We start from the raw sequence: 24,761 nt of genomic DNA on the forward strand, positions 1-24,761 counted from the left end.
TCCCTCCCGATCCCATCTTGTTTCATTTATTCTTTTCCTATCCCCCAAACCCCCCATGTTGCATCTCTACTTCCTCATATCAGGGAGATCATATGATAGTTGTCTTTCTCTGATTGACTTATTTCGCTAAGCATAATACCCTCTAGTTCCATCCACGTCATTGCAAATGGCAAGTTTCATTTCTTTTGATGGCTGCATAGTATTCCATTGTTTATATATACCACATCTTCTTCATCCATTCATCTGTTGATGGACACCTAGGTTCTTTCCATAGTTTGGCTATTGTGGACATTGCTGCTATAAACATTTGGGTGCATGTGTGGGCTAGAGCTCTTCTTGAAGCTGAAAGCACCACTTTGGGCTGGATTTCAGGCCCCAGATCTCTTGAGTTGTGAAATGTTGAGAATTCCATTTCTTTCTTCCAGCAGATCTGTGTGGGTATGTGGCTTCATCCTTTGAAAAGCATTTCATTTGCAATGTATGGATTATCTCTTTCTTCATGGGGTAAGGAATCCAGATTTTCCAATTCAAGAGAATCCCTCAGCAGTAAGGAGACAGTTGGGAAGAGATTCCTTGAGATAACCCAGTCAAACTCACTTTATTATTATTATTTCTTAAGATTTTATTTATGTATTTGACAGAGAAAGGGTACACACAAGCAGGGGGAGAGGGAGAGGGAGAATCAGGCTCTGCACTGAGCAGCAAGCCCGATGAGGGACTTGATTCCAGGACCCTGAGATCATGACCTGAGCTGAAGGCAGACTCTTAACCCACTGAGCCACCCAGCTCCCCGCCCCCCCCACTTTAAAAAGTTTAAGCAGTCTAATTATGGGCAATGACTGACAATCATTGGGCTGGTCAGCACTGGGAGATTTCATTCTTTTCCCACAGAGGCAAAGACTTGGAAGCCTTTATGGGTTTGACATGATTGGATCTCTCAGTCCCAGGAATCTTCCCTGTTCAGACTGTCCTTCTAGGTTTCCACCTTCCACACCTGAAGGCTTTTTCCTTTTTGAATGCTGGTCTTCACGCCTGCTGTGTGTGGGTCTCAGTTTGCTAGCATTTCCCTTGCCCAGATTTCTGACTCAGAGCTCCTGACTCGACTCTGGCCTCTGGCTCCTCAATTCATTCTTCCATCCTGCCTCTGAGGTATCCCAGTGAGCCTTGTTTCCTGTTTCAGTGGTGTAGTTCTGATGTTGGGTCCTAGGGTGCGTGTGCGGTGACCTTGCTTCTCTGACCTGAGCCCCACAGGAATGGTCTCCTCACTCCAGCACGTGCCTTTGCGGAGATCTCTGCCCTCCCTGCCTGTGGAGCTAGCTCTCTGACACAGAGCCTGGGGCTGCAGAGTACGCCCCTCCGGCAAAGCTCTGTTGAGTGCCTGGTACAGAACATTTGGGAAGATGACGTATTCAGGTGGAGGTGGGGGACCATGAGAAGTTATATCTAACTTCTGTCCTTGAAACATCCAACATCTGCTTGGTAAAAGATGGCAGAGACCCTGGGAAAGAAGTCGTCAATGGGGTTTGGGGCTGGGAGGATGTTTTTGGCTTTGCCCAACTTCTGTGGCTTTGAGGCCGCCTCCCCTCACCTTGTGATCTACAGCACTTCGAGAAACTCAAAATAGGTAATAATTGTAAGCCCTTAGCTTCCACTGCGTGCAAGGCCTGTTCTAAGTGCTTTAAATAAACTCCTCTCATTCTCATGGCAGCTTTGTGGGGGTAAGTATTGATATCTTTTTTTGTGAGGAAACTGAGGCACAGAGATGTTAAGGAACTTCCCCATCCAGCTGGTGAATGCCCGAGCTGGGCTGTAAATGCAGGCAGTCTGGCTCCAGAAGTGCCCACCCCTCCCTTCCTCTACCCACACAGAAGGGGGCGGGGGGCAGGGGGTGGGGGCGGACTGGCCTGAGGCCTCTGTTACAAATCATGCACCCAAGTTCAAAAGTATCTTGGCTTAATGGAGTGTGAATAGCTAAGCAGGACGTGCTTGGTAGGAGAAATGTGGAGCTGGACATTGAAGCAACTTTGTAGAGAAGGAAGAGTCCTGCTGGGTAATGGCAGGAGGGTCGGTGACAGGATCCTGTTTCATCTCTGCAGTCAGGGCTTCTGCTGCCTTACTACAGCCATGTTCAGAAGTTGTCAGGAAATCCTGCAACTCTCAAAGGCACAGAGGTGATGCTCCTGGCTTGGATGTCACAGTCCCATGGTGGTGCTTCTTCAGCAGTCAGGGATGTGCCCAGCATGCCAGCAGCCCAGAGTACGCCCTGACCAGGATGTGTGGGGTTTCTGCTCATTCTTTCTAGGGGAGGGGGGTGTGGAAATGAGGGGCATTTCCAAGGACCCACACCATCTAACTGAGGTATGTACAGTGCTAATCTGAGAGGGATATTTGTTTTGATAGAAGGTATCTTGTCCATGGCATTTTTTCTTCTGTCTTCATATTCATGTTCATTGTCATATCACTTTTTTTAAGGATTTTATTTGAGAGAGAGAGAGAGAGCATAAGCACAAGCAGGGGAAGTGGCATGCAGAGGGAGAGGGAGAAGCAGACCCCCTACCGAGCAGGGAGCCTGGAGGTAGGGCTGGATCCCAGGACCCAGAGATCATGACCTGAGCCCAAGGCAGACACTTAATAGACTGAGCCACCCATGGCCTCTGTCATATCACTTTAAAAAAAAAAAACATTTTAATTCCTGGGGCGCCTGGATGGCTCAGTCATTAAGCATCTGCCTTGGGCTCAGGTCACGATCCCAGTGTTCTGGGATCCAGCCCGCCCGCACTGGGCTCCCTGCTCCATGGGGAGCCTGCTTCTCCCTCTCTCACTCCCTCTGTTTGTGTTCCCTCTCTAGCTGTGTCTGTCTGTCAAATAAATAAATAAGATCTTAAAAAAAAAAAAAAAAAGAAAAGAAAAAGAAGAAGAAAATTGTAACACATAGTACAGAGTTCCCATATATACTTTTACTTTACTTTGTTATAGTTTCCCTTGTAACTAACATCTTACATTAGTGTGCTGTATTTGTTACAATTGATGAACGATGCTGATACATTATTACTAATCGATGTCTACAGTTTTCTCTTTGTGTTATATAGTTTTATGAGTTTTGACAAATTCATGTCCTAAAATACCATTATGGTATCATGCAGAGTACTTTCACTGCCCTAAAAATGTGCTGTTCTTCATGTATTGATCCTTCCCTCCCTCCCCCGCAAGCCCCTTGCATCCACTGATTGTCTTACTGTATCGCCTTTTCCAAAATGTCATGCAGTTGGAATCATACAATACATAGCCTTTTCAGACTGACTTCTTTCACTGAGCACTATGCATTTAAGGTTCCTCCATGTCTTTTTGTGGTTTGCTCAGTTCCTTTTATCACTGAGTAATACTCCTTTGTGAGTATGTACGACTGTTTATTCATTTATTATTATTATGTCCAGTGTTTGGCAATTTTGGATGGAGCTTCCATAAACATTCATAGTCAGGTTTTTGTGTGGACATAAGTTTCAACTCATTTGGGTAAAGTTGCAGGATCATATGGTAACTTTACCCAAATGAGTTGAAACTTACGAGTATGTTTTAATTTTGTAAGAAATAGCCAAACCATTTTCCAAAGTGGCTGTACCATTTTGCATTCCCAGCAGTGAATAGGAGTTCTTCTTATTCTGTGTCCTCACCAGCATTTGGTATTGTCAGTTTTTGGATTTTAGCCATTCTAATAGGGGTGGCGTAGTATCTCATTGTTTTATTAATTTGCAGTCCCTTGACTGCCATATGATGTTGAGCATTTTTTCATATGCTTATCTCCACCTATATCTCTTCTTTGGTGACACAGCTTGGTTTTTGTTCCTAACCTCATCCCACTTCCCATTTCACCTCCAACCACACATACCCTTTTTCTCATTATGGGTTCAGACATAATTATGGGGCTGATTATATTTTTGGCATGTTTGCCTTTTGGTCACTTCTCAGGCAATTAAGTGAGTCAGTTCCCCTGACTCTTATTGGGTCCATATCTGAATTCCTTTGTTGGTTTTAACTGGGGCTGTCTCATGAGTTCTATATGTTTTCCCCAGTGATGTTGTTGTCTATAAAGTCTATAGCTGGTACTGGGACCTGTAATCTTAATCCCAAGGTTTAGGATTGATTGTGCTTTCCAGTATAGACGATAGAAAGACTTGTGTGCAAACTTGTCCTCTTCAGACCCTGGTGAGTTTCAAATTGCTTTAGACGAAAAATGAGTACACCAGGTTCCTTGAGATCCCAGCTGGACCTCAAACTCCCTGTCTTAATTGAACCTGCATTGAGAAGACTTTCCAAAATCCAAAACTTTCCTGGCCTCTCCTTTTCTTGTTCCATCCATCAGTGTTGTTACTTTTTAGTTATAAATTTGCTTTTCTTACTTATAAATACAGTTGAACCACTTTACGCAAATGTTGAAAATTAGAGAAGGGAGTAAAAAAATTATTCCTAATCCTATCACCTTTTGTTTGTGATCTTTTATCTGTCTTCACGATGATTTCTAATTCATGCTGAGTGTTGTCAAATCATGCTGAGTGTTGTCGGCCCGGGTGTGTATTAGGCTTTTGTCTTGTGGGAGTCCCCTCACTTTGGGAATTAACGTCTTCTCCAAAGCTTTCTGCCTGACTAGTGCTTTTTTCCTAAATTCAGTTGGCCCAGGGCTGGTAGGGTTTCCAAATTATGAAAACAGCATATTTGCTGGGGAAGATGGTTCCTACCCATTGCCAGGTTGCATTAATTACATCTTTTCTTTTCTTTTAAGATTTTATTAATTTATTTGACAGAGAGCACAGGCAAGGGGAGCAGCAGGCAGAGGGAGAGGGAGAAGCAGGCTCCCTGCTGAGTGGAGAGCCTGACATGGGGCTTGATCCCAGGACCTTGGGATCATGTCTTGAGCCAAAGGCAGTCGTTTAACCAACTGAGCCACTCAGGTGCCCTATACATTTTTTTCCTTATAATTTTCTAAAAATATTTATTTATGCACTTTAGAGAGAAAGAGAAAATGTGAGTTGGGGCAGAGGGAGAGAGAGGATCCTCAAGCAGACTCACTGCTGAGTGCGGAGCCTGATGCAGGGCTCTATCCCAGGACCCTGAGATCATTACCTGAGCCAAAATCAAGTCAGCCACCTAACCAACTGAGATACCCACATGCCCTAACTACATCTTTTTTATTTATCTATCTATCTATCTATCTATTTATTTATTTTCCCTTTGCTGCTTGACTTCTCATAGGAATGAAGAGCAGTTTAGGTAGTAAATGTCCTGTGCAGGGCGCTGGCCACCCACCTCTCAGTTAATACCTCAGGGTCTTAAGTACAAATCACCACGCATGGTGGTAGTCCTGAGGAGGTGTTGTTCCTGCTGTTGTTTTCCTGTGTATATAAGTATATATATGTGTGTGTGTGTATTTATAAAAATATTTATTCATTTGTGTGGGGAGGGGCAGAGGTAGAAGGAGAGAAAGTCTCTAAGCAGACTCCACGCTGAATGTGGAGGCTGATGCAGGACTGGATCTCACGACCCTGAGTTTATGACCTGAGCCAAAACTAAGAGTTGGACACTTACCCAGCTGTGCTGCCCACGCACCTCTGTTTTCCTGTTAGAAAGGTGATCAGTGGTTAGATTTGGTGGTCATTGTCACCTGGGAATAAACGCCACGAGCCTCCTTATTTCTCCCTTTCTTGGCTGTGTGGTTACAGAAGACCGAGACTTGCCTTAAAGAGTGCCCTAGGCTTCTTGTACCCAGTGTACACAGAAGTTTCACAGGTATAAGCATGGGTGCCAAGGGATAGATGAGATCCTTTTCAGGTGATTTCCTAAAGTACATAGGCTACCATTTGGGGCTTTTGAGGCTTTCTGCCATATATAGGAATCAAGTAATTTAATAACAACACTGGGTCTCCTGGGTGATGGGTGGGTACACTTGGTTCCCATCCAGCATTAATCACCGGCCTATTTGGAGGCCAGCCATTCATTTACTACAGAGATAGTCATTGCTGGGGCGGTTCTGGGCATGAGGGGTGTATTAATGAGCTGCATACTCTTGGTGTGCTCTTCATGGAGCCTCCAGTCTTTTTGGCTGAAGAGTCCTTGAACTGGGAAACATTAAGGGGCAGACGGACCAGATACAGCCTTGGAATCTTAAGTGATCACATGTAACCTCCTTGTCTTCTTTTCTACAGTCCATGCCTTGAGGCCTGGTGGATGGTTTTCTTTAAGTAGGAGTCCTGATGCTCAGAAACATGGCCAGGCCTATGCTTGGGGCTAGATTAGTTGCCCATTTGTTAGGGAAAATATGGGTTCATAGTAGCTTCTCAGAGGGACGTGTTCCACTGGACTCCAGGACCTTTATGAGTGTGTTAGTCAAAGATCCCTTTCCTTCCAGCTCCCTTCCATGTTATTCAGGCTTCTTGAGTTCTAGTCATAGAACCGGCTTTGCCACAAGAAGACCAATCAAGGAAATGCTTTTGTGTTTCCAGTGCTGACTTCCATGTGATGCCTGCGGGCACTTGAAGCCCTGCCTCTGACCACCAGTCTCCCTTACTCTGATCTCATGCCTTTCAACTCGAGGGCAGGAGCTCAGGAGTCAGGCCCGAGGGAGGGGTAACTACTAGAGAATGGGGCCTGGCCCAGGCTCTCCATCCCATCCCCGGGGGTCAAGCTGGCTGGCTGCACTTTCTGCTGGTGATGGATTTTGACTCCTGAAGACTTCTGAATAGCTTAGTTAGTTAGAGGAGAAAGGGTAGTGGCTATCTCCTCTTAGTGGTGACAGACGACAACACTGAGGCTTGCCCTTCTCCTTCCTGCTCTAGCTTTTCCAATATATCGGGTTGCAGACATGCTGGATTCCTGCCCTTCTGGAGCCAGTCTCGCAATTTTTCATTCCCATGGCCAGGGTTTTGTGCAGAGGAAAGGCCCAGGGTAAAGGCAGTGGCAGCACAGGGAGCCTTTGGGATTGGAGCTTTCTTTGCAGGAACACTGCTGACACAGATCCCTTAGTTCTGTGCTAGCTCTGTGGCCAGGGGCAGTCCATCACAGCTTGTCTCCCCTCCGCTCAGCACCATCCAGTGGCTTCCCACTGATAGCCCTCACTTTGGGCTTTCTCTGGCAGGTGAAAAAGCATTCTCACACCAGTAGTGAAGAATTCTCTTGGTCCAGCACCAAGTCCGAGCATTTAGCTCTTTCAGGGGGAGTCCTTCAGTCTGGACCCTTACTTGCTTAAGAGGGGAGATAATCCAAGTGCACTGCATTTTCATAGGACTCAGAGCCTTCCTTTTGGGAGGCGGTGTGCGATTTTGGTAAAAATGTCTGAACTTCGCTTTATCAGGGTGGTGGAGTACCACCCTGGCACAGTGCTTGGTACATGATAACCCCTTAATTGATTTCCATAACTATTTAGTGCCTGTTATCTAAATATCTGGTGCTCTGCTACGTGCTGGGAGTACCGTGGGAGCAAAAAGGCAAAGTTTTTGCTCTTGTGGATCTTAACATTTTTACAGGAGAAACATGTAAAAGTATTTATAGTTTTAGATAGTGCAGGTGCTGTGTTGAAAATAAAGCAGGGTGGTGTGCTGGGGAATACCTGGGTAAGAGTAGGAGTTGAGGGGGATGGAGAGAGTACGTTTAGGAGGAACCAATGACGGTTTCCTTGAAGATGTAACATTTGAACTCAATGACAAAATGGCAGCCAGGGCTGTCACATAATACAGCTCCAGGGACACCATCCATGTTATTCTGTGCAGTTTGTGTTCACTGGAGTTGTATGTACAGTGCTCTGTCCACTCAATCATATAAGCATCGTAGGCAGTGAAAAGGCTAGAGCAAAGGCCCTGAGGCAGGAGGGACCTTGAGGTGTTCAAGGAACAGAAAGAAGGCCAGTGTGTGTGGCACTTAGAGGAGAGGACAGTAGAGCAGGATGAGGCAGGAGAGTTTGAAGGCAATATAAAGAATGTGACATTCAACAGATTATCTGTTGACTCATGAGGGAAACCAAGGGATGATGTGATGGGGGGAGGCAAGAGTGTGTGGTTTTAGGAAACTTTTCCAGTAGTGTGGGACCTTAGCACAAGTATGAAGGCATGGGAACCAAGCTGAGTGATGTGTTTTGTTTCCCTAAAAAGGAAACAGCAGCAAAAGTGGCTCAAAGGAAATGCCATTAAGATATTTGAGTCTGACTTTGATAGTGACGGAGAGGAAGGCTCATTGCTTTTTTAATGCTGTCTTATCTTACTTGTTATTCAATGTCAGCCTTATTATCTCTTTGGATGGCAGTGGGAATATGATTACCATTTAGCATTTGCTCAGCTGTGACATGATGTGCCCATGTACAGAACACACAAAAAGTACAATCCTTGCCCTTGGGGAACTGAGATGCTAGAAAGATTTGTTTCTTCCCATTACCCTCTTTAAGATATCTTGATCTTCTGGGGCAGCTGGATTCCCAGTGTCCAGGAGGATAGTGGGTGGACAGAAGGCCCTTGGGCAGAATGCTCTGGCCCTTGGGTCTGTAAGAAGCCCCAAGCTATACACCTATATGCAGAGGGCATCTTGCTTCCCATATCAGAATGTGATCTTGCTACTGTTGGCCTGCCTGTCTTTTCTTCTCCTTCTCCTTCTCTTCCTCCTTCTTCTTTTTAAAAGATTTTATTTATTTATTCATGAGAGATAGAAAGAGAGAGAGTGACAGAGGGAGAAGCAGGCTCCCCATGGAGCAGGGAGCCTGATGCAGGACTCAATCCCAGGACCCCAGGATCACAACCCGAGCCAAAGGCAGATGCTTAACTGACTGAGCCACCTAGGCACGCACTTATTATTTTTAAAGTTTATTTATTTAAGCACTCTTTATACCCAATGTAGGGCTCAAACTCAGAACCTGGAAATTAAGAGCCACTTGCTCTACTGACTGAGCCAAACAGGTACCCTTCTCTTTTCTTTTTTCTTTTCGTTTTTTTTTTTTTTTTAAAGATTTTTTTATTTATTTTACACAGAGAGAGAGATTACAAGTAGGCAGAGAGGTAGGCGGTGGGGGGGGGCAGGCTCCCTGCTGAGCAGAGAGCCCTATGTGAAGCTCAGTTCCAAGACCCTGAGATCATGACCTGAGCTGAAGGCAGAGGCTTAACCCCCTGAGCCACCCAGGTGCCCCTCTCTTTTCTTATTTTTAAAGAGATTTTGTATAGATGTTGTTTAAGCCAAAGCCAGGAGTGGGAGCTGTTGTAATGATGCCAAGAAACCCAAGCACCAGGGTCTTCTTTGGTCTAGAATTTTTATACAGTGCCAGGCCACCTCAGAATCAGCCTGGGGGACTGACCTTTTGGTTCTTTGCTGGTGGTTGGGAGTAGATGGGAGAAGGTATGGTAGGTCTGTGGACTGTGAGCTTTCACTGAACTGTGGAAAAAGGGTCTGCTGCTCTTGGCTTGGTGTTTTTCCTTTCTAAAATAATTATCGTATTTTATTCAAAAAAATTTTCCAGTTTTTTTTTGTTTTTTTTAAGATTTTACTTATTTATTTGAGAGCGACAGAGAGAGAAAGAGAGAACACAAGTGAGGTGTAGGGCAGAGGGAGAAGTAGACTCCCTACTGAGCAGGGAGTACAACGTGGGGCTTGATCCCAGAACTCCAGGATCATGACCTGAGCTGAAGGCAGACACTTAACTGACTCTGCCACCCAGGTGCCCTCTTTTCCCAGTTTTATGGAGATATAGTTGACATACCAGAGCTGTATAAGTTTAACATGTACAGTATAATGACCACATATTTTATGAAATGATTTTCATAGTAAATTTAGGTAACATCCATCATCTCACATGGATACAAAAAGAAAAAAAATGTGTATTTGTGTGTGTGTGTGTGTGTGTGTGTGTGTGTGTGTATGTGTGATGAGATCATTTAGGATTTACTCCTTTAGCAACTTTAAATCTGCTGGCTTAGTTTGTAGAACATGTAACTCTTGATTGTAGGGTTTTGAGTTCAAGCTCCACACTGGGTGTGGGACCTACTTATAAACACTTTTTTTAACTGTCCCATACAGCAGCGTTAACTAGAGTCACTGTGTTGTACTTTACATCCCCCTGGACTGAGCTTATAACTTGACACTTGTACCTTTCGACCGCCTGGTCTTTTTCTTAGACTCAGGCTGGGGAAGCTCTTTGCTTACTGAAAACCTGGGGTAGAATTAAATGCCCTAAATGTTGGGAGCCAGGTGAGTTCAGTTGGATTCTTAGCTGAATCAGTCCTGGGAGCTACTGTTTTGAACCTTGAGGAATGCTTTGGGAATGTGATCGTTGGCTCCCAGCAAGCGATCTCAGGAAACATCTACTTGAATGAGGCAGATGCATTCCGTGAATCTTGTTGTATGCTATAGAGTGGAAAGAGCATCTAGTACTCAGAGTTAAAACCCAGAGGGGGCTGCCCTGCGCTGTGGCCTCATCAGACTCCCAGCTCAGTGTGCGGATGGAGTCCCAGTGGGTGTCATTTTCCCTTCCTTCCTCCCTCCTCCGTCCCCCTCTTCCACCCGCCCTTTCTTTTCTTATGGTTATACAAAATTAATATCCTGTAGCTGAATGATTTTTAAAAATCCTAGCTATGACAAAATGTTACCATATATACATATTTCAAAAGAATTTTACAAAGTTTCTCTACTTAGTAGAGTATTTGTATAGTCACCAAATACAATTTCAGAACAGCTAATGAAGTATCTGTAAATTTGAATTGTTTAAAAATAAAAACATCACCTTTGCAAATGTTTATTTATTTATTTTTAAGGATTTTTATTTATCCATTTAAGAGAGCACAAGCCGGGAGCAGGGGTGGAGGGAGAAGCAAACTCCCCACTGATTAGGGAGCCCGATATGGGGCTCGATCCCAGGATCCTGGGATCACGACCTGAGGTGAAGGCAGACGCTTAACCGACCGAGTCATCCAGGTGCCCCTCTGCAGATGTTTAGTTCCAGGATTGGGAGTTGGGCAAAGCGGGAAGACATGGGCAGCTCTTGAAGGATGGGCTGATTAAACTTCAGAGTCCAGAGATTGGGAACCTAGAATCATTTGCTGATGTTTTTTTAAAAGATTTATTTATTTATTAGAGAGGGAGAGAGAAAGCATACATGTATGCAAGTGGAGGGAGGGGTAGAGGGAGATAATCTTTTTTTTTTTTAATTTTTAAATTTACATATATAATGTATTATTAGTCCCAGGGGTACAGGTCTGTGAATCGCCAGGTTTACACACTTCACAGCACTTACCATAGCACATACCTTCCCCAATGTCCATAATCGAACCACCCTCTCCCTACCCCCTCCCCTGGCAACCCTCAGTTTGTTTTGTGACATTAAGAGTCTCTTATGGTTTGTCTCCCTCCCGATCCCATCTTGTTTCATTTATTCCTTTCTTACCCCCTAAACTCCCCACGTTGCCTCTCAACTTCCTCATATCAGGGAGATCATATGATAGTTGTCTTTCTCTGACTGACTTATTTCGCTAAGCATAATACCCTCTAGTTCCATCCACATCATTGCAACTGGCAAGATTTCATTTCTTTTGATGGCTGCATAGTATTCCATTGTATAGATATACCACATCTTCTTTATTCATTCATCTGTTGATGGACACCTAGGTTCTTTCCATAGTTTGGCTATTGTGGACATTGCTGCTATAAACATTCGGGTGCATGTGCCCCTTCAGATCACTACATTTGTATCTTTAAGGTAAATACCTGGTAGTGCAATTACTGGGTCATAGGGTAGCTAGGCTGTACTGTATTCCTATTAGAGACATAAATAGAGGTTGTAGGTACCCTTGGAGGGAAGCCACCAAGGGAAAAGGTCCTCAAGTCTGTTCCCCAGGCACAGGACGTATAGGCTCCATTCTTCTGGGAGAGAATGTCCAACCCAGTAAGGCCAGGAACTAAGCCTAATTTCCAAGAAGGGTGATTAGAGGGGACGACCCACCAAGAAGTAGGGAAAGAGGAAAGGGGAAGATGAGACAACAGGAGCCTTTATAGGGAATGAAGTGACATCACTTCTGGTTCTGGAATTGGACTGGCATCCTGTGCCATATGTTTCCTGAGGCAAATAGTGTACCCTTCCTTTTCTTTTGACAACAATATTGAGCTTGAGACTGAGCCACAATCCCTAGACCTGACTGTAGAGGTACCGCCCCCTCAAGGTGGAGCCTTAACAGCCGCCTTAGTTGACCCAGCATTCCTTGCTTCAGATATCCAATGGTAGTATCCAAGCCACCCCTGGGGAGAAAGGGTGCTGACCATAGGCCTCTCCTGGCATTCCCAGAGTGTCCAATATGTACCTTCAGCCAACAGATTCTTTGAGATGTCTGGTAGGTACACTTGTGAATAAGACACAGGCCTGTCCTTGTGGGGTTTACAGTCTAGACCAGAGATTATGAACAGTAGAGAATTTGGAAAATATAAAGAAGTTTGAAAAAGAAAAATTGTACTGAGGTAGCCACTATAATAATTTCATTGCATTTTCTTCCTGTCTTTTCCTCACATACATCTTTTCAAGTATTTCTACATTGTGTGTATGCACAAATTTTTTTAAAAGATTTTATTTATTTATTTTAGAGAGAAAGAAAGGAGCACAAATTGGGTGGGGTGGGGGTGGGTAGGTGAGGAGCAGAGGGAGAGGGACAAGCAGATTCCTCACTGAGCTTGGAGCATTGGAGCCAGATGTGGGGCTTGATCCTACAACCCTGAGATCATGACTTGAGCTGAAATCAGGAATTGGTTGCTCAACTGATTGAGCCACCCAGGTGCCCCTGCACAGATATTTTGAATCACACTTTGTATGAAATTTTGTTTCATGCTTTTTCATGACTGTTTGTAGTAAAATCTACATTTACTATTTTAACCATTTTTAGGTATATAGTTCAGTGAAATTAAGTACATTCACATTGTTATGCAGCCGTCACCACCATCCATTTCCAGAGCTTTTTCATCTTCCCAGCTGAAGCTCTGTACTCTTTTTTTTTTTTTTTTAAAGATTGTATGTATTGGGACACCTGGGTGGCTCAGTGGGTTAAGCCTCTGCCTTCAGCTCAGGTCATGATCTCAGGGTCCTGGGATCGAGCCCCGCATCAGGCTCTCTGCACAGTGGGGAGCCTGCTTCCCCCTCTCTCTCTGTCTGCCTCTGTGCCTACTTGTGATCTTTGTCAAATAAATAAAGAAAAATCCTTAAAAAAAAAAAAAGACTTTATGTATTTAACAGAGAGAGACACAGCAAGAGAGGGAACACAAGCAGGGGGATGGGGAGAAGCAGGCTTCCCACTGAGCAGGGAGCTTGATGTGGGACTCAATCCCAGGACCCTGGAATCATGACCTGAGCTGAAGGCAGCCACTTAATGGCTGAGCCACCCAGGCACCCCTGAGCTCTGTATTCACTAAACAGTAATTCCCCATCCCCCTTTCCCCACTTCATTCTAGCTACTTATATCTGCATTTTTTTATGGAGATCTGGCAACCACATTTTGTTTTCTGTGTCTATGAATTTGACTACTCTAGGGACCTCTTATGAGTGGAATCATACATTTGCCCTTTTGTGTCTGGATTATATCACTTGGTTCATCCGTGTTGTAGCATGTGTCAGAGTTTCCTCCCTTTTTAAGGCAGAATAATATTCCATTGTGTGGACATACCACATTTTGTTTATCCATTCACCAATCAATAGACATGTGGGTTGTTTTCAGCTTTTGGCTACTGTAAACAATGCTGCTGTGAACATGGGTGTGCGAGTACCTATCTGATCCCCTGTTTTCATTTCTGTTGGGTTATACCCAGAAATGGAGTTGTTGAATCATATGATAAAGCTATGTTTATTTATTTATTTATTTGAGGAACCACCATACTATTCTTTCACTGCACTACTTTACAGTCCCACCAGCAATGCACAAGGCTTCCAGTTTCATGAACACTTGAAGAAGAGCTATTTGTATTTTTATCCTATAGTTGAGAACAGGTGAACAACAAACAATAGAGGCTTCAGAGTGGGGTTCTGACGTCCCTGTCCCCTTTCTCTCTCCAGTTAGACAGGGGTGCAGAGCGCTTCGCTTCTCAAAACTCAGAGATTAGTCCTCCTGTTTTCAGAACTCTCATTTTTAATGACTTGTGTGATGTCCCACCACTCCATGCACCAGAACTCAGAATACCTCAACTTGTGGAACATTTAGACGGCCTCCAAATTCTTTACTCTTATAAATACCATGGAATATATTTATGCAATGGACTTTTTCCAAATATAAGATTATGCCGTTAGGGTAAAATTCCAGAACTGGGAACGACTACAGATAACAGCGGACACTGAGACAGTACCTACTGTGTTCCAGGCTTTGCTCTGAGGGGTTCATATACATTAACTCATTTAAGTAGTTCCATATGATGGCTACTCTTCTCTCTATTTTGAAAAACAGACTAGGGGTACCTGGGTGGCTCAAATGGTTAAACGTCTGACTCTTGATCTTGCCTCAGGTCTTGACCTCAGGGCCATGAGTTCAGGCCTGGTGTTGGGCTCCACGATGGGTGTGGAGCCTACTTTAACAAAGAAACAAAACAAATCAATAAAAATAGACTTTTAAATATTTTTTTAAAATATAGGTCTTATTTTTGCTTTATTTTCTAGAGCAGTTTTAGGTTCACAGCGAAGTTGAGGGGCTGTAGAGTTCTCATATATACCTCCCACCCCCACACATACACCGCCTCTCCCACTGTCAGCATCCAGGACCAGAATGGCATGTTTGTTAAAATCACTGGACCTACATTGACATTTACCTTAGGGTTTGTTCTTCATATCTTCATGAGGATGAAGAAACTGAGGCCCTGAGGGGCACCTGGATGGCTCAGTGGGTTAAAGCCTCTGCCTTCAGCTCAGGTCATGATCCCAGGGTCCTGGGATCGAGCCCTGCATTGGGCTCTCTGCTTAGCGGGGAGCCTGCTTCCCTCTCTCTCTCTCTGCCTGCCTCTCTGCCTACTTGCGATCTCTGTCTGTCAAATAAATAAATAAAATCTTTAAAAAAAAACAAAAACAAAAACTGAGGCCCTGAGAGGAAAGGTGATTTGCCCCCTGTCAGGAAGTAGCAGGACCAGACCTTAAGCAGAAGCAGCCTGGCTCCAGAGACTCGGCTGACATTTTAGTGGCTCTTTTTTTTTTTTTTTTAAGATTTTATTTATTTATTTCACAGACAGAAATCACAAGTAGGCAGAGAGAGAGAGGAGGAAGCAGGCTTTCCGCTTAGAGAGCCCGATGCGGGGCTCGATCCCAGGACCCTAGGATCATGACCTGAGCCGAAGGCAGAGGCTTTAACCCACTGAGCCACCCAGGCGCCCCTAGTGGCTCTTGATGTATATTTGATGCTTTTGGATTTGGCAGCATTTTGCTTTGTGTGGGTCAGGTAGTGCCACTTCAGTGTTGGGTGATCATTCCAATTTGCCTGAGAGTAACAGCTTTCTCGGGACGGGAGGCTTTCAATTCTAAAGCCAGGAAAGTCCGGCAAAAACAAGGACAATTTGGGTGCCCTATTCCAGCAACACCAGAGTCCTCAGGCCCATGATGAAGTGTTTTTAGGAATTAGGTCAAGAGCTGGAGCCTCCCCAGATCATGGGAGGCTGGAGATGGCCAGAAGGATGAGGGGAAGGGCCAGATCCACTTCCTGTTTCCTGGCCTCTCCACATTTGTTTGTAGGCACACCAACTGGGGCTCCTGCTTGTTGTTCTGGAATTTAAACTGCCCAGGTAGAGCAGTAGATCAGTTACATGTTGACTCTTCCTGACCGATGGTTGGTGGGTAGTTTGCTGCTTCTTGGACAGGGAGTCGAAGAGCCTTGGCTGCTTGGGCTGGCTCTCGCTCACCCTTCGCCTGCAGCACACTTCTTCAACCCAGATCCCAGTGGAATATAATTAGACAATGTGACGAGTGTTTGCCTTGCAGCTCAGGTATGTTGCAACATCCTGAGCTGTGGGCTTACAGTAGGCAAACACATGAAAAGTTGGATGGGTGGTCACATCTGTGATGTGAGAGGAGCAAGACTTGTTGCCAGCTGCACTGTAGGATTACCAGAGCACTTCCATAGGGTATCAGAGGATCTGGAGACCAGCAGGGGTCACTTCCTCTGGGGCCCGACTGGATCTTGATAGATAGGTTGCTGCCTGAGCCTATTAGTTCATTCTTATCATCTTTATTGAGCACCTATTATACACCAGGATATATATTCAGAGAAATGAGCCCTGCCTCTTGCCCTGCAGTCCTTTCCACCACCTTCCTACCTACTGCCTGCAGGTAGCTAATCTTAGTTTCTGATTTATTCTTCCTGTGTTGCTTTTTGCACAAATGAGCAGATGTATGTGCATTTTCCTCTCTCCCCCTCTTTCTTCCTTAACAGGTAGTATACCATAGTATTTTTTCCTTGTACTCGACAGTATCCATATCAGTTTGTTAGCTCCCCTCATAGCTGTATAATACTCTTTGAGCCACTCTTCTATGAATGGGCATTTATGTTGTCTCCAATATTTTGCAGTTACATATTCTTAGAAGTGGGATTGCTGGATCAAAAGGTTTTTAAAAATATATGTAATTTTGTTAGGTATTACTAATTTACCCTCCAAAATGGTTGTACTAACTTGTATCGCCACCAGCAGTATATGAAAATACCTCTTTCCCCACAGCTTTGCCAATAGAATAATAGCCTACCTTTTATTTTTTGCCAGTCTGATAGGTGAGAATCATGTCTCTTGTTGCTTTATTTTTTTTAAAAGGGATGTTTAAAAAAAATACTTTATTTATTTATTTGTCAGAGAAAGAGAGAGAGCACAAGCAGGGGGTGTGGCCCGATATAAGACTTGACACCAAGACCCTGGGATCATGATCTGCACCGAAGGCAGATGCTTAACCAACTAAGCCACCCAGGCACCCCTCTTATTGCTTTAATTTGTGTTTAAGTTGCATTTCTCCTATCATGAGTGAGGTTGAACATTTCTTTGTATGTTTGTACCTATATCTATATTTCTGTAGTTTGAATTTTCTTACTATCAATCTTTTATTTTTCCCCATTAACTTTTTTTTTTTTTAAGATTTTATTTATTTATTTGACAGAGAGAGAAAGAAATCACAAGCAGGCAGGTTGGTGGGGGGTGAGGGGGCGGGCAGCAGGCTCCCCGCTGAGCAGAGAGCCCGAAGTGGGGTGCCATCCCAGGACTCTGAGATCATGACCTGAGCCAAAGGCAGAGGCTTAACACTCGAGCCACTCAGGCGCCCCTCCCCATTAAATTTTAAGAACAGCTTTATTGAGATATTATTCACATACTATATCGTTCACCCACTTAACGTGTATAATTTAGTGGTTTTAGTACATTCACAGAGTTATGTAACCATCATCATGATCTAATTTTAAAACTTCTTCATCACCCTAAAAAGAATCCCCATATGTATTAGCAGTCACTCCACATTTTTCCTCAGTCCCCCAGCCCTACATAGTCACCAGTCTGCTTTTTGTTTCTACAGATTTGCCTATTGTAGACACTTTATATAATATACACATAATTTCTATTATATATTATAAGTTATATGGGGCGCCTGGGTGGCTCAGCCGGTTAAAGATCTGCTTTCTGCTCAGGTCATGATCCTTGGGGTCCTGGGATCGAGCCCCTGTTGGGCTCCCTGCTCAGTGGGGGGTCTGCTTCTCCCTCTCCTTTGGCCCCTCCCAGCCCCCAGTCACGCTCTCTCTTTCTCAAATGGATAAATAAAATCTTAAAAAAAAAAAAGTTATATTATTTATCATGTCATATCAGTGGAATCATACACTATATGGTCTTTTGTGACTGGCTCCTTTTACTTAGCATAAGTGATATAATGCTTATAGGGTTTCAGGAAGTTTCTAACATTTAATCCTCACAACTCTGAAATAGTTACCATTTTGTTATTTTCCCCTTTTTATGGATGAGGAAACTGAGGCACAGAAAGGTTAAAGGTCTTGTGTGAGGTCACATGGCAGTAAGAAAATGGACTTTGGAGTCAGGCAGACTTCAACTCCAAGCTCTATCTCTTGCTTGCTGTTTGACATAGGGAATATTACTTAAACTCTCTTTCGGTGTCTTTTTTTCATATTAGTTGAATGAAGATAACAGTGGCTAAATCTTATTGGAGAATTAAATGTTGTGACATAGTGCTTAGTCCAAGGCCTAAAACTTAATAGAAATTCAGTTAGTCATCACAGTTATTAGTAGGTAGAGTCAGACAAAGATCTGGTTTATGTGGTATGGCTGGCCTTGCCCCCCCAGCACTGAGGTGGGCTGGTGAGCTTTTTATATATATATTTCGCATACCATGAAATTTACCTTTTTAAAGTATACAGTTCAGTGCTTTTCTGTATATTCATAAGGTTGTGCAACTATCATCACTAATTTAATTCTAGAACATTTCCATCACCCCAAAATAAATTGTGCCCATTAGCAGTCACTCCCCTTTCTCTACTCCCCTAACCCCTGGGAACCACTGATCGATTTTCTGTCTCTGGATTTGTTTATTCCAGCCATGTTGTATAAATGTATTATATGGCCTTCTGTATCTGGCTTTATTCACTTAGCACAATGTTTTCAGGGTTCATCCTTGTTGTATGAGTGCACCATTCTTCTTTATTCTGTTGTATGAATGTACTACATTTGTTTGTCCAGTCATCCATTGATGACATTGGGTTGCTTCCACTTTGGGCTATTAAGAATAATGCTACTATGGGGTGCCTGGGTGGCTCAGTGGGTTAAAGCCTCTGCCTTCGGCTCAGGCCATGATCCCAGGGTCCTGGGATTGAGCCCCGCATTGGGTGCTCTGCTCAGCAGGGAGTCTGCTTCCCTTCCTCTCTCTCTGGCTGCCTCTCTGCCTACCTGTGATCTCTGTCTGAAAAATAAATAAATAAAATCTTTAAAAAAAAAAAAGTCCCTCTTTAAAAAAAAAAAGAATGCTTCTTTGAATATTAATGTACAAGGTTTTTTGTTTGTTTTTTGGTGGATTTAAAAAAAATTTTTTTTTAAGATTTTATTTATTTGACACACAGAGATCACAAGTAGGCAGAGAGGCAGGCAGAGAGAGATGGGGGAAGCAGGCCCCCCTGCTGAGCAGAGAGCCCAATGTGGGGCTCAATCCCAGGACCCTGAGATCGTGACCTGAGCTGAAGGCAGAGGCTTTAACCCATTGAGCCACCCAGGCACCCTTGGTGGGTTTTTTTTTTAAACATTCTATTTCTTTATTTGAAAGAGAGAAAGAGAGAGAGCATGAGCAGGGGGAGGAGAAGAGGGACAAGCAGACTTCCCTGCTGAGCATGGAGCCCGACTTGGGGCCCAATCCCAGGACCCTGAGATCATGACCTGAGCTGAAGTTAGATGCTTAACTGACTGAGCCACTCAGACGCCCCAATGTGCAAGTTTTTGTGTAAACATAATATTTTTACTCCTTTTGGGTGTACACCTAAGAGAGGAACTGTTGGGTCACGTGGTAACTTTAACTTTTTAAGGAACTGCAAACGGTTTTGCAAAGCAGCCCTGCCATTTGACATTCCCACCTGCTGTGTGTGAGTGTGGCAAGTTCTCCATATACTCCTCAACACTTGTTATTATTGTCTTCTATTTTAGCAATCCCAGAGGGGATGCAGTGGTTTTGATTTGAACTTCCTATTAACTAGTGGTGTAGAGCTCGAGATGCCAATTTTTAGGTCAGCTCTTTTCTGCCTACTCCAGCTGTTGTGTTTCCTCCAGAAAGTCTCTCCTGGCTTCCTATTCATCTCTGCATGATTTTAGTCGGCATTTTGGCCTCTTGGGTGCTGATTGATACCTTCTTAGTCCAGGTGCTTGGGCAGCCTTTGGGCAGGTTCCAGTGGTCGGGCAGCTGCATCTGGGATTAAAGCACGGGTTCTTTCTGTGTGCGGGTTTGATATTACTCTGCACACCGCCACATTCATCCCTAGGCTCGCCAAACTGCTGGGACAAAGCCAGCTTCTTCTCCCCTGGGTACCTCAGTGAGCAGGATCAGAAGTTCTTGAGCTGGAAGCAGTCTCACCCATCTTTCTGCAATAAGTCAAGACAAGAACCCTTCCCTCACCCCCTCCCTGCCAGATTGGGGAGAACCTGTAAGGTGTTCCTTTAAAATCTCCATAGGAAGAAATTCCACCGGCCCCCTTTTACCACCGGCGAGTGTTTTAGCAGTCTTCTGTGTTAGAAGACTGCTTTGCTCTGACCCACATCACTCCTTCTGCAGCACGGGCCAGTTTCCCCTCCTGCTTTTCTTCCTCAGAGGGTGTGGGACACAGCTGCCCCAGGGAGGGCCTTCCTCCTCTGGTCCCACAAAAGCCTTGCGGCTGGAGAAGCCTCACGTGAGGAAGTGCAGACCAAGCCAGGCCTCTCCAGGGGACTGGAAAGACTGAACGACCTTGTCACTTGGCTTTTGCCTGGGCAGTCTCCTTTGAAAAAGAGCCCTCCTGACAGGCGCCAGGTTTCGTGTTTATCCCAAGGCTAGCCATTCCAAATGCGTGTTTTAGACCTTAGAGGGTGCGTCCAGCCCGCTTGGTGGGTGGTAATCGAGTGCAGGTGGACACCATCTGGCCGGGCCTGTGCCTCCCAGCCAGCCCAGTGAGAGCCTGCCTGCCCACCACAGAGCTGGCCCAGAAAGCACCCCGCATGGAGGCAGATGGTGGGCATGTGCGCATGCGCGTGCTCTGACACGCGTGTGTGTGCGTGCGTGCATGTGTGCGTGTGTGCGCAGTTTCCTTACAGTGGAGGTGCTGCTTGGACGCAGATGGTTTCTCCCCGCATTTGACGGTTCTCCCCATAGCGCAGTCTGAGGAACATGTTCTTTTTGTCTGTTTCTCAAATTTTTGTGGTTAGAAATCCTGTATTTTTCTTGGCCCAAGATGAAAGCCCTGGAATAATGGTCTAATACATTTTACAAAGCTGCTTCTAATTGGAGGCTGCTTGAAATCTTCCCTTTGGCCTAGTGACCCATCTCCCTCGATGGAGTTTTAAGTCTGAGTCAGTGTTGCATTACTTTAGATTTTCACACTCCTCTCCAGCCTGCAGCCCCAAGAGGTGGCTCTTCCAGCCTCAGCTGGCTTAGCTATTCCCTCAGCGCCCCTGCACTGAATTGCCCCCAAATGTGACAGTTCAGTAAAGGGAAGAAAATAGCTTACCCTGTGTCCTGCCAAACAACTTCTCATCTGGTCTGTGAAATCCTAGTTGTGTACCCTGGACTGGTTTCTGTCTCCCACTCCGCTAGATACCCAGAGGAAATGCAAACCATAGACACCTCCTTTAAATACAATTAGGCACCAGCATGACACCTTTAAGGACAGATTCCTTTTCAGTCCTTTGGAGAACTAGCTTCTCAGAGGTTATCTTCCATCTACAGCAAGTGCGGGAGGGCTGAGCTCTCCCAGGCACACAGGCAAGGTTAGGGCTGATGTCTGAGCTTCGAGCTTTGCTTTGGAACCTTTGGAATCTGTTTCTGTCCAGTCTCCTGGCCTGGCCTCCTGAGGGTGCTGAGGAGAATGATAGAGGAAAGATGCATGTGGAATTCCAGGGTTGGGCATCATCATCCTTTCGAAACTCTCGCCTCTGACTCCCTGTTCCAGTAGCTTGGCTAGCAAGGAGGTGTTGGCTGTCATCTTATTTTATGGTTTGTATTTGTATGCTGTGGAGTTTACATGTGTATAATCATTGTGGCTCGTGTTTGTACAAGATATAATTACTGAAAATTATATCATGAACATATTTTAATTTTTAACCCTTCCCATACTGGCAAACCTCCTGAGATGTCAAGAAGTCCTTCCTGAATGCTGCCCTCCCAAACGGGGGTGTGTCCCCCCCCCCCCCCCTCAAACCAACCAGGACTTGCTTTCTCATCCACATCGTTTTCGTCTCTGGCAGAAGTCCATTTCAGGGACTTCCCCAAAGACTTGGCACTCCTCATTGTTTCCTAGAGGTCAGAGGCGGGCATTCCTCACCTCATCTTCACCGTGATGAATGTGGCCATAGAGGGAGTACCTGTCATCACTCTTGTCCACCTGGGGTGAGAAGGGGGCCCAAATCATACTTTCCCAGCGTTCCAGTGATTGAAGAGTACACAAGGGACACCAGGTTTCAGGAAGAACATGTGCTGATTGATGAGCATGTGTGGGGTGCTGGGTGTCAGGAAGAATACAGGCCCTCCCAGTATTTGGAATCTGCCTTGGGACCTGTCCACAAATGCCGAGTTTGGAGACCAGCCCGCCTAGCCCAAGAATTGTACCCTGGTGGGGCAGGGTGAAGTGGGAGTAGAGAAAGGGTCTTGTCCTCACAGAGCATACGACAGGACTTGTGTCCTTAGCAAACTAAGTAGGTGCTCATTAACAGCTTGAAGGAATAAGGAGTGTGAATAAGGAAGATTTTCAGTAATAGAGCCTTAATCACTCAAAGGAATGTTCCAGAGCCACAAAATGTGGAACTCATAATTTAGAGTGCCACCGGGGGAATTTGAATGCCTGGGCCGGGGTCATACCCATGTACCATGGGTGGCAAGAGCACGAGACTAGTATTGTGACTCCTTTTGGGCTACTGAGGGAGATTCCTCTGATTAAGGGGTTTGGATGCTGAGTCCACCAAAAATAGGGGAGAACTTTAATTGGACTTTAAAAACAGTTTTCCTAAGGTAGTTGAACTAAAAACATTTGCTTTTTATTCCTTCCAGATTTACAGGAACAGACGGGCCTAGTGGTTTTGGCTTTGAATTGACATTTCGTCTGAAGAGAGAAACAGGAGAGTCTGCCCCCCCAACATGGCCAGCAGAGCTAATGCAGGGCTTGGCCAGATACGTGTTCCAGTCAGGTAAGAACGCCAAGAGCCGGATCCTTTTGCTATGAGCCTGGTTGGCTTTGGGGACTCATAGACATTATTTTGATATCTGTAGAGTGACCTTTTCTGTGAGTACTGTACCCCATTTGTACCACGAAGGTGGCTTGTTCTGCCTGGTGTCTCCTGGGTGGGAAGCTACCTGGGGCGGGGAAGAGAAGGCTATGCCACTATGACCTCCAGTAGCCACTGTTATGATCCCCTGAGCCCAGGTTGCAGACTGCCAGCCATACCTCAGATTCCCAGTGAGCCAACTGCCAACTCAGCATGGAGCTGATCAGCATTCTTTGTCTGTCCCATTTCCCATAATTAGTATGGTCCTTGCTCCCTGCTGCCCGTGGCCTAGCCATCTCTATTTTTGGGGTCCCAAGAGCATGTGTTCATCTTGGTTAAGCCTTGGGTTAACAGTAGAGGGTGTGGCAAAGAGAAAGAATTGCTGGGAGTTTGATCCCTCACAGTGTGAGGGGGAAGCTGGAATCAGGTGGGAACTTGACAGTCAGAAAAAGTTGATTCACGTGATTCAAGTGGCCTCCAGGGGATAGTCCGTGCTTCTGGTGCCCCTCTGGAGATTGCCAAAGTGGCACCCGAAGTGGAGACTTTGTGTTGGGACCTTGGTCTCCTGCCCTTGGATCATCCTGCCTGTAGTCCTCTAGTGGGATAAAATGCTAGAGCAAAGTTTAATACCATTCGTGAAAGGTTTCATATCATCTGAGTGTTTCTTTGTGGCTGATTACTCCAACATTTCCCGCATAGTCTCAAAATTTTGGGTTTTTTTGGTTTGGTAAGTAGCCTTCGCATGAAGGCCATGACAGTTTTTTGTTTTGTTTTTTAAAGATTTTATTTATTTATTTGTCAGAGAGAGAGCGAGCGAGAGCAAGCACAGGCAGACAGAGTGGAAGGCAGAGTCAGAGGGAGAAGCAGGCTCCCTGCGGAGCAAGGAGCCTGATGTGGGACTCCATCCCAGGACGCTGGGATCATGACCTGAGCTGAAGGCAGCGGCTTAACCAACTGAGCCACCCAGGCGCCCCAAGGCCAAGACAGTTTTATCCAACTCTTTTGCTCTCTGACTGCCAGGATGAGCAGCATCTAGGGCAGAGACCCTCAGAGGGTCCCTTGCCTCAGAAGCACCTGGAGAGCTTGTTGTAACCACGTGTTTCTGGGCCCCGCAGGTCCTGGCTCAGGCCCTCTTCGGAGTGTTGTTCCCAGGTGCTTCTGGTAGAGACTAAATTTAGAGAGCCATAGATGTGACAATGACTTTTTTCCCAGCTTCATGTAGGTTATAAATTGGGGGTGCAATAGATCCTCTAGGTTCAACTCATCTCCCTCTGTCTGGACTCCTGGGGTCAGTTTTTGGCAGGGTGGCTATCACATTATGGGACTGATCTTTAATTACTATCTTCCATTTTGTGTCCTATGGAATAGTCCCCTTTGGGGGACTACAGTGGGTCCTTTCTAAGCAAGGGTTCCTAAACCTGGCTGCTCATGAGATTCTCTGGCAAGTTTGTTCCCAACCCTCTGCGTGGCTGTGATTCAGTTGGTCAGAAGGGAGACCGAAGCATCTGTTTCTTTTTTTTTTTTTTAAGTTTTTTTTTATTTATTTGACAGACAGATCACAAGTAGGCAGAGAGGCAGGCAGAGAGAGAAAGAGAGGAGGAGGCAGGCTCCCTGCTGAGCAGAGCTCAATCCCAGGACCCTGGGATCATGACCTGAGCCGAAGGCAGAGGCTTTAACCACTGAGCCACCCAGGCGCCCAGAGGCATCTGTTTCTTAATCAGCTTCCCTGGGACTCTAAGGCAGTTGGTCTGGGGATGATGTTTGGGTTCTAAAGGATTATTGGCCAGGAAGAAGTCCTCTTCACAGGGGCAGGGGAAGCAGGCCTG

General features: G+C 45.2%; 1 protein-coding gene across 2 annotated transcripts in view; it reads left to right on the top strand.

Annotated features, from left to right (window-relative positions):
- Positions 1 to 24,761, top strand: part of SUFU (SUFU negative regulator of hedgehog signaling) — a 114,315-nt gene that overhangs the window by 11,137 nt on the left and 78,417 nt on the right. For both annotated transcript variants that reach the window (XM_059398454.1, XM_059398456.1), the window contains exon 3: positions 22,721 to 22,857. In XM_059398454.1, the coding sequence (XP_059254437.1) occupies positions 22,721 to 22,857 (137 nt within the window). The remainder of the gene's footprint in view (positions 1 to 22,720; positions 22,858 to 24,761) is intronic.

This window comes from Mustela nigripes, chromosome 4 (genome assembly GCF_022355385.1).
Source record: "Mustela nigripes isolate SB6536 chromosome 4, MUSNIG.SB6536, whole genome shotgun sequence".
In the NCBI taxonomy this organism is placed as follows: domain Eukaryota; kingdom Metazoa; phylum Chordata; class Mammalia; order Carnivora; family Mustelidae; genus Mustela; species Mustela nigripes.